Raw genomic sequence first — 10413 nt, forward strand, 5'->3', positions numbered from 1 at the left:
TCCTGCTCCTCCTGATCACCCACAGTTTCATCAGATCCCTCCCAGCTGTCTTCCTCCTCTGCAGGGGGGAGCACAGGCTGCACATAGGACAGACACTCCAAACGCTCAGCATCCATAGCAGGTGCCCTGAGCACAGGGGAGAAGACACAGAGCAGAAGTGATCAGTCAGTGGATCTCATCCTCTAGCTCTCCTCTTATGGTGTGTATGTAAGGAGGGGGTCTCCTGAGAGCCTGGGGGCTTGGCTGGGATCTGGAGGAGATTGCAGATGGATGGTGCTGTGCCTGGGATGATTGCAGTGTGCACTCTCATTATCCACCTCTAGGAAGGAGACACAAAGCCTTCTCCTGGCATGTGTAGTGCTGTGAGTAACCTAATAGTCCACCTAGGCTGTAGGCATAACCCTACTACTACCAGTAGGATCTGATCACTGGGGAATGATACAACTCATATACTACCTTGTGACAGATTCAACCTTTCCATGTTCCAAGGAGTGATGGCAAATAACAAGCTGACCACCATGCCCACAATCAGATAGAAGAAGGCTACAGCTCCAATATTGTCTGATTTTGTACAATCCGTTATTAAAGTGGTTCTGATGTCAAAAACATATTTTACCTTTAGGGCTCATTTACACTTGCTTCGACTTGAACACACATTAAAGCCCCTACCGCTTCAACATGCTTTTTTTATGTGTTTTTGGTGCTTCAGTGATGCTTTTTTGGAGCTATAATGACACTTGGAAAATTCCATGTGTGTGTTGATTTTCAATTTGTTTTAAAGAGGTCCAGTAGAACCCCAGCTCAGTAGTACGCCCAACTCACCAGATCCTAGCCCATTAGTACCTCTGTTCAGCAGACCCCCAGCTCATTGGTACACTCCTTCAGCACATCCCCGGCTTATTAGCACCTGTTATGTACTGTTAACTTCGAAACATGCAATAATAATAATAATAATAATAATAATAATAATCATAATAAAAAAAAAGTGTTTATATTTCCATATCAGAGCAGCTCTCCCTGTACAAAAAACTAAACTGACTTGCCATGCTCTACAATAATAGCAGTGTTTAGTAAATATGGCCATCTATTTGTTGAGCTAAATGATTTGGCTAAAGTAGAAAATATATGTATATTATTGACACAAACAAGGCTTCTGTGTATGTGTCTGGAGAAAGAAATAATGCTAAATTGTGTCAATAGTGTAATTATCCTAATACAGAGATAAAAGCCTGCAATCTTCAGTCTCCCTGCCTCATTAGAACCCCAGAGCAGCCTCCATGCTGCTGATCCCCATCCAGGCACATTATAGAATGGTGTCCTAAGGATTGCATCTACAGGTAGTCACACAAATCTTTCTGCCCACTGATTTATAAATTGGTACACTCCTTCAGCACATCCCCAGCTTATTAGCACCCTCATTCAGCAGATCTCCTGCTCAGTACCAGCTCTGCTAATCCCTCACTCAGTACTAACTTTTAGCTCTGCTGATCCACCACTCAGTAGTAACCCCCAACACTGCTGATCGCCCACTCAGTAGTAACCCCCAGCTCTGCTGATCCCCTACTCAGTAGTAACCCCCAGCTCTGCTGATCCCCCACTCAGTAGTAATTTCCAGCTTTGCTGATCCCCCACTCAGTAGTAACTGCCAGCTCTGCTGATCCCTTACTCAGTAGTAACCCCCAGTTTTGCTGATCCCCCACTTAGAAGTTACCCCCAGCTCTGCTGATCCCCCACTCAGTAGTAACTGCCAGCTCTGCTGATCCCTTACTTAGTAGTAACCCCCAGTTTTGCTGATCCCCGACTTAGAAGTTACCCCCAGCTCTGCTGATCCCCCACTCAGTAGTAACGTCCAGCTCTGCTGGTCTCCTACTCAGTAGTAACCCCCAGCTCTGCTGGTCTCCCGCTCCGTAGTAACCCCCAGCTCTGCTGATCCCCCACTCAGTAGTAACGTCCAGCTCTGCTGATCCCCCATTAAGTAGTAACATCCAGCTCTGCTGATTCCCCACTCTGTAGTAACTTCCAACTCTGCTGATCTTCCACTCAGTAGAAACCTTCAGCTCTGCTGATCCTCCCCTCTCTCCTTGGTCCCCGCTCACCTTCCACTGTAGTGTTCCCATGTTGCACACTAAGGGCTGGATTCAGATAGAATGGTCTATCTAAGTGGCGGCGTAACGTATCTCAGATACGTTACGCCGCCGTAAATTTGGGCGCAAGTTCCGTATTCAGAAAGAACTTGCGCCCTTAGTTACGGCGGCGTAATGTATTTGGTCCGGCGTAAGCCCGCCTAATTCAAATGGGGATGATGTGGGCTTGTTTTATGTATATTAACTCTGACCCCGCGTATTTGACGTCCGTCGAATATCCCAGTGTGCATTGCTCCAAAGTACGCCGCAAGGACGTATTGGTTTCGACGTGAACGTAAATGACGTCCAGCCCTATTCACGAACGACTTACGCAAACGACGTAAAATTTTCAAAACTTGGCGTGGGAACGACGTCCATACTTAACATTAGCTACGCCTCAAATAGCAGGGGTAACTATACGCCGAAAAAAACCTAACGTAAACAACGTAAAAAAATGCGCCGGCCAGACGTACGTTTCTGAATCGGTGTATATACCTAATTAGCATATTCCTTGCATAAATATACGGAAGCGCCACCTAGCGGCCAGCGTAAATATGCAGCCTAAGATACGACGGTGTAAGACACTTACACCGGTCGGATCTTAGGGAAATCTATGCGTAACTGATTCTCTGAATCAGGCGCATAGATACGACGGCCCGCACTCAGAGATACGACGGCGTATCTGGAGATACGCCGTCGTATCTCGTATCTGAATCCAGCCCTAAGCTTGCCATCTGCTAGTTGCGCTGCTCCAGTCCAGACCCCACTTTCCTTCCTGCTGCTTCACACTGCACACCAGATGTGACGTCTGCACCAGACATTCCCAGAATCTATACATATGAACCAGAAGTGATTGCTGATGACATCTTTCCGGTTCGCTTGTTGGTCTCCCAGTGCATCCTGGAATATCTCATACCTGCAATACCTCCAAAACAAAGCAAAGCCAATACTGAATAAAAGCCCTTTAAAAGCTGCAGGTGCTGTAAGTGAGCATTGTCATAGACTTCTATGGAGGCTTTGAAGACACTGAAGCACCATGATAGCGACATGGGATATAATTTTTAAAGGAAACCAAACACAAAGTGTGGACAGGACTGTAAGCGTATCATTTCATTTAGTGACTGGGGTTTTAATTGGCTTTCAGAGCATTTTAAAAAAGCGTGTCCAATTTTTAAGCAAGTGTAAATGAGCCCTTAACCACTTGCCGACTGCCTAATGACTATATTGTCACTATTCAGTATCCCTGATCACTGTCACACCAGTCATGATGATGCTGTACTGCACTGGTGACAGTATGTAAAAAAAAAAAAAAAAAACTTGTGGAAAATTGTATTACATTTCTTCATATTCCAAAAAATTGTGACAAAAAAAACTACAACTTCAAAAAACTTGCCATGCCTCTTAGTAAATACCTCAGACTGTCTACTTTCCAAAAAGCAGTCATGTGTGGGCTATTTGTACTGTCCTGGCATTTTAAGAGCCCCACGAAATGAGATAGTCCATCGGTATATTAGGATTGCTCAATTTTCAAATATGCTGTATACACCATAGTTTGTAGAATCTATAACTTTCACACAAACCAATTAATATACACATATTGGGATTTTTTTTACCAAATACATGTAGCAAAATACATCTTGGCCTAAAAGTATGAAAACATTTGATTTTTTTGGATATGTTTTATAACAGAAAGTGGAATATATAGTTTCCTGACAGACTCCATGGCAGCCTACGTGTGGGTTAATCCCGCCTCTCATACCTCATTAGGACCCTACTCCCATAAAGCTTTGCTTCTCACCATAGACTGTGTTCCTTTTTTATCCTCCTCCTAGGACCTGGTTAAATTTTACCTTATAGAAATATGTCCCTCGGTTTTAAGTCCTGGCGATGCACACGTATAGAGCGTTTGGTGATGGCTCTGGAAGTCTAACAAATCTCAGCTATTAGCTGGATGGACGTTTATATTGTCTGTGGTGTTTAAAAAAAAAAAGAGGCTTACTACCCTGCCACTGGCAGGTAAGCAGCATTTTGGCTGTATGCCCTGGCTATTAGCAGGTGGCCCCATCCCTATTAACCCAGACCGTGCAGAGTGAGCAGCGGTGGCTCCTAGTTCCAGGCGAGACCATGGGATTCCTCGTTGGTAATGTACCTCTTTAAAACTTACTTTTGTGGCAGCCAGTTTCTGTTTGTCCGCTTCCTCTAGGCATGGCCGCTGGAACGCATTTGCGTTTCAGCCTCGCCGCTTCCCGATGGTCTGCACATGCGCAGGTCTCGTTTGCGAACGAGGCTTGGTTGCACATGCGCATTCCAGTCTGGGCGGCCGCGATTGCACATGTGCGCGAGGTCTTCGGCGGGGGACGCTGGGCACTGCGCAGGCACGTGATGCGCTCGGCTGTGCGCGGTGACGTCATCACAAGGCGGAAAGTTTAAATAGCTGTCAGATACAGCTAGGCAGTGGCACATTCCGTGAGCACTGCGTTCTGGGTACTGACTTGCCGTCCTAAGGTAGGAGGCTGTGCGGTTCACTGCCTTTCTCTCCACTATATTTGTTTATTTACTTGATGTCTTATTTTTTGTTTCATCGGTTATTGCAGTACTGTGTGCTTCCTGCCATGGATGTGTCACCGCCCCCTGTGGCCAAACCTTACGCTGCATGTAGGATGGAATTTGTTTTCCCTCTGCCTGTTTTCTATGAGTTTTTTTTTGGCCGATTTAAAATAGTATTTTATTTCTTTTGTTTCCAGCCCCTCTAGGTCTGTTTCTCAGTCATTAGCATGTGAAGATAATGTTGAAACTCGGTCTCAGCATCTTCAATCAAATTCTAGAAGCTCTAGGTCATCATCTAAACATCATAGAGAGGGATCTAGATCCACATCAGGTCACCATTCTCACCGCCATTCCGGTCACTCTGGAAGGAAATCCTGTTGGGGATGTAGAGCTCAGGTCCCAGAAGGAAAATCCCTCTGTGAGCCATGTTATTCCCGTGCTGTAAGGGAAAGAGGAGGTGAAGACCAGCAGGTGGAAGCCCTGGTCAGAAGAGTAGTCCAAGAATCTTTGAATGGCTCTGATTCCATCCAAGCAGTTGTCCCTCCTGTTGAAGAATCCCCAGCCCTTGTGTAGGATAATCCTGAGGTTCCGGGGCCCTCTCAGCTTAACCGCTCCCCAAGCGCTTCCTCAGATAGTGAAGAGGAAAGTGTTAACTATGCGGGGGGCTTTGATTTTTCTCTGGTCCCAACCTTGGTAAAAGCTGTTAAGGACGCTTTAAAGTGGGAGGATCCAGTAGAAGCACCTTCCAAGCAAAGAAAGTACTTCAAGCAGCTTAAAAAAGACCGCCTAAACTTTCTACTTCTTGGTGAGCTTGGAGAAGTTATTACAGAAGAATGGTCTGGCACAGATAAGAAAAATTCTTTACTCTCTAAAATAGCAAAAATGTACCCATTCAAGAGTGATGAGGTTAGACATTTAGAGTTAGCCCCTCTAGTTGATGCAGCCTTGATGAGACTGGTAAGACATGTCACTCTCCCCCTGGAAGACACCGTTTCCTTCAAGGATGGTCTGGCAGGAAAAATAGACACTGATCTAAAACGTATTTACATTACAGATGGCATGGCTTGTAAACCAGCCTTAGTTCTCGCAGCCCTGTCAAAAGCAATGGAGGCCTGGACAGGTGAGATGGATTCTTTGTTGTCCTGCGTCTCTGAAGACTTGGCCAAAAGCATTCCAGTCCAAAAACTAAAAATGGCTTTGTTTTTTTTGGGAGAGGCCTCCCTTGACCTTATTCGCCTAGTGGCTCGGGTCATGCTCTCCTCCGTTACGGGCAAGCGTGCCCTGTGGCTACGCCCTTGGGTGGCTGACCCTGCCTCTAAAACAGGCGTGGTGCAAAATACCCTTTTTGGGTTCTTCCCTCTTCGGGAATAAATTGGACAGCGCCATTACCCGGGCCACAGGGGGTAAGTCAGGGTTCCTTCCCCAGGATCGTCGTCCGTATGGACAGAGGAAATTCTTTCCCAGGCAGGATCAAGATCGGGCAAGGGAGGCTCGTCGGTACAGGCCTGGGCGTGATTTCAGGAAGAACTGGAGAAGAAGCCAGGCCTCTGGTCAGAAGCCTGCAAAAAGCCACTCTTCTGGTGGACGTGAGGCCCCTAAGTCCTTTTGATGTAGAGCCGGCCCAGACGGAAAGAGTCGGGGCTCGTCTCTTCCAATTCAGGCATGTCTGGGCAGCCTTGATAAAAGATTTTTGGTCCTTTAAGACAGTATCTATAAGTCATTCTTGGACATTTGTAGATCCACCTATTCTTCAGTTCATTCCCACAACCATGCCCTGCTCAGGGGAGAAAAGACAAGTCCTCCTGTCATACACAAGCTCCCTCATGGCTCAAGGTGCTGCTATACACGTCTCAACGGACGAGAGGTTCCAAGGGATGTATTCACCCCTTTTTCTGGTTCTAAAAAAGTCAGGTTCCTGGAGACCAGTGATAGATCTGACACATCTAAACACCTTTATCAAGAAAGAGAAATTCAAAATGGAATCGCTACTCACGATCCATCAAGCAGTTCAGGCGACTGGCTTGTGGCCATAGACCTGAAAGACGACTACTTTCATGTTCCTATAGCGGTGGAGTTCCAAAAGTATCTTCGGTTTACGGTAGGCAGTATTCACCTCCAGTTTATTTGTCTCCCGTTCGGGCTCACAACATCGCCACAGGTATTTTCAAAGCTCTTACTGGTCGTTGTAGCCTTAATCAGAACCAGAGGCATTTGTCTACATCACTACTTGGATGACCTACTACTACTTTCACAAAACAAAGAGCAACTGTTGACACATCGGGCCCTGGTCATATCCACCCTGACCGAGTTCGGGTGGCTACTAAACAGAGAGAAGAGTCACCTAGAACCGACACAATCTCTAATTTTTCTCGGTGCCCAATTCAACACAGCTCAGAGTACCATCTCATTGCCCCTGGAGAAAATCCCAGTAGTTCGGGACAGAATCTGTTGCGCTCTAGAGTCTCCTTTCCTCAAAGCCTCTCAATGCCTCAACATAATAGGCACCATGGTCTCCACAGTTCCTATGGTGAGATGGGCTCAGTGGAAGATGCGGCCCTTCCAGAAGGGTTTTCTCCAGCAGTGGGATCCGAGATCTCGGGATCAAGTGATTCGGATAACATCACATATGCGGGAAAGTCTTCCCTGGTGGCTACTACCGAGGAACCTCCTCAATTGCCATTCCCTAGCCCCTGTTTCTTGGATCACAATCACATCGGATGCCAGCAATACAGGGCGGGGGGCTCTCTGCCTGAAGGAGGTAGCTCGAGGGAAGTGGGACTTTCCGTCCCAGAAGGTCATATCCAACGTTCTGGAACTTTGTGCAGCCTTTTGTTCCCTACAAGCCTTCCTTCACCTAATAGAAGGTTCCTCAGTCCTCCTAAGGATGGACAATACATCGGCAGTATCGTACATCAAGAGACAGGGTGGCACTCGCAGTTGGTCTCTTTTGAAGGAAGTAAAACCAATCCTGTCTTGGGCACAGTCACACTTGAAGGATTTGACAGCTGTATAGCTCCCCGGAGCTCAGAATCTACAGGCGGATTTCCTCTCGAGAACATCTCTCGACAACAACGAGTGGTCTCTCCACAACAGGGTTTTCAGTTGGATCCTGTCACTGGATTTTTCACTGGAGGTAGATCTGTTTGCATCCACATGCAACTTCAATCTGGAGAAGTATTACACCAAATGCCGCTGTCCCCAGGCCTTTGGGGTGGATGCCTTAACAGATCAGTGGAGGTTCCGCAGGGTTTATGCCTTCCCTCCAGTCTCGGTCATCCTCCGTTTCCTTTCGAGACTCAGGTGGGAGGAGGCCTGAGGTAGTGGCGATAATTCCATACTGGCCCAACAGGCCCTGGTTTCCGTTGCTGTTCTAACTGAGTTTCCGGGATCCAGTTCTGCTCCCATCCAGACCAGATCTGTTGCAAGGATCGACCCCTCACCCGTGTCCAACCCATCTGCATCTGATGGCCTGGTTCTTTGTGAGGGGAAGGCTGGAAGCGTTAGGGTGTCCAAGCAGGGCCATCTCCACTTTATTAAATGCTAGAAGACCAAGCACCAACAGAATCTACCAAAGAATTTGGTCAAAATTCTCAGACTACACCTCCTTCCATGGATGGTTCTCCTAGTGTTCCCAGAATTCAAGACATTTTATGTTTTCTTCAGACGGGTCTTGATCTACCTTTATCCGTTAGCTCATTAAGAGTCCAAGTTTTGGCTATCTCCGCATTCACAGGGATATCCTGGGCTACTCACACTCTTGTTAGACAATTCTTCAAGGGAGCTATGAGACCGAGACCTCTAAGGAAACCAAGATTCTCCAAGTGGGATCTCCCTCTAGTCTTGGATTTTTTCTTAGACTTTCAAAACTCTGACCAACTATCAATCAAGGATCTTTCTCTAAAAGTAGCCTTTCTCGTAGCCATAACATCAGCTAAGAGGGTTTCTGAAATTGGCTCATTGGGATGTAAAGAACCTTTTCTTACATTATTTCCGGATCGTGTTGTTTTGATCCCTATGCTAGGTTCTAAACCAAATATGTGATCGGTCTTTCATGAGAACCAGGAGATCATCCTTCCCACCTTTCGATCTTCTGAGGACTCCGATGCTCATCCTTTGGATGTCGGGAAAGTATTGAAGCAATATCTGGAAGCTACAGCGTCTTTTCGCCAATCTGATCACCTATTTGTTTCCTTTCATGGGAAGAACAAGGGAATGCGTGCTTCCTCTAGAACCATTGCAGTATGGATTGTACAGGCTATTCAAGGGGCTTATAAAGCGAAAGGTCTGGCTCCTCCGAAAGCGGTAACCGCCCATTCTACTCGGAGCGTGGCCACGTCGTTGGCGGCTGCCCGGCACGTTTCCCCAGAAGTGATCTGCAAAGCGGCCTCCTGGTCGTCGTTAAATACCTTTATGACGCACTATTGCATAGAACCGGCTTCTTTATCGTCGGTTAATTTTGGTTTACATGTTCTATCTGTTGACAATGTCAATTAAATCTTTTTCTTTAACCAGCAATTGCCCACCCGGGTGTGTATGGCTAGTTATTTCCCACACGTAGGCTGCCATGAAGTCTGTCAGGAAAAAGAAAAATTTATATGAAATACTTACCGTAATTTTCCTTTCCTGATGGACTCCATGGTAGCAGGAGTTCCCTCCCTTTGCTGGAGTAGGCTATATTACAGGACACAGTCTATGGTGAGAAGCAAAGCTTTATGGGAGTAGGGTCCTATGAGGTATGAGAGGCGGGATTAACCCACACGTAGGCTGCCATGGAGTCCATCAGGAAAGGAAAATTACGGTAAGTATTTCATATAAATTTTCCTTTTTTTCTTAAAATTCATTTTTTTATTTATATAGCAAAAAAAAAAACATGTGGTGATTTTTATAGCACTGATGCTGTATAAGTGCCAATGGTCCCAAAATAGTGTCAAAAGTGTCCAATCTGTCCTCCGCAATGTCGCAGTCGCGATAAAAATCTCAGATCTCAGATCACCGCCAGTACTAATAAAAAAAATTAATAATAAAAATGCCATAAATCTATCCCCTATTTTGTAGATGCCATATCTTTTGCTCAAACCAATTAATATAGGCTTATTTACCAAAAAATATGTAGAAGAATACATATTGGTCTAAACTGAGAAATAAATTAGTTTTTCTTTTAATATATTTTTGGGGGGTATTTATTATAGCAAAAAGTAAAAAAAAAAATTCTTTTAAATTGTCGCTCTATTTTTGTCTATAGCGCAAAAAACAAACAAAAAAAAAAACGCTGAGGTGATCAAATACCGTACATCCAAAAGAAAGCTCTATTTCCTGACTGACTCCATGGCAGCCTACGTGTGGGTTAATCCCGCCTCCTCTCCAATGTGATAGGACCCCATACCCATAAAAGTTAACTCACCAATAGACTCAGTGTTCCTTTTTTTTCCTCCTCCATGGATCAAAATCGTTTTCTTCAAGGAATGGAAAAGAGCACACTTTAAGCGGTGCAGCTCGGATCCCAGCCATGGGCGGGTGGTGAGCTTCCCAGCACACTTGGTTGTGGCTGTGGCATGTGCTGAAGACTTCTAGGATCGGCTGGCAAGGTCCCTTTATATATATATTTCCTCCATGGCAGTCGCTTATTCGTGCCTCTGTGTTGTTTGTTTTGTGTGTGTATGGCGGCTGGAGCGCCTCTGCGTTCCAGCACGCCTGTGACTTCCTGATTCCCCATCGTTAGTGCCCCGCGCATGCGCCGTATCCA

The 10413-nt window shown here is 45.9% G+C and overlaps 1 protein-coding gene across 1 annotated transcript in view; it reads right to left on the reverse strand.

The window, feature by feature from the left end:
• The window catches only part of METTL21C (methyltransferase like 21C), a 25235-nt gene extending 24865 nt beyond the window's left edge, over positions 1-370 (reverse strand). The window contains exon 1 of the mRNA XM_040336176.1: positions 1-370. This exon is cut by the window's left edge and continues 44 nt beyond it. Within this exon, the coding sequence (XP_040192110.1) occupies positions 1-116 (116 nt within the window). The 5' untranslated portion in view covers positions 117-370.
• Positions 371-10413: the final 10043 nt, after the last annotated feature.

Source organism: Rana temporaria, chromosome 2 (assembly GCF_905171775.1).
Source record: "Rana temporaria chromosome 2, aRanTem1.1, whole genome shotgun sequence".
NCBI classification, from domain to species: Eukaryota; Metazoa; Chordata; class Amphibia; order Anura; family Ranidae; genus Rana; species Rana temporaria.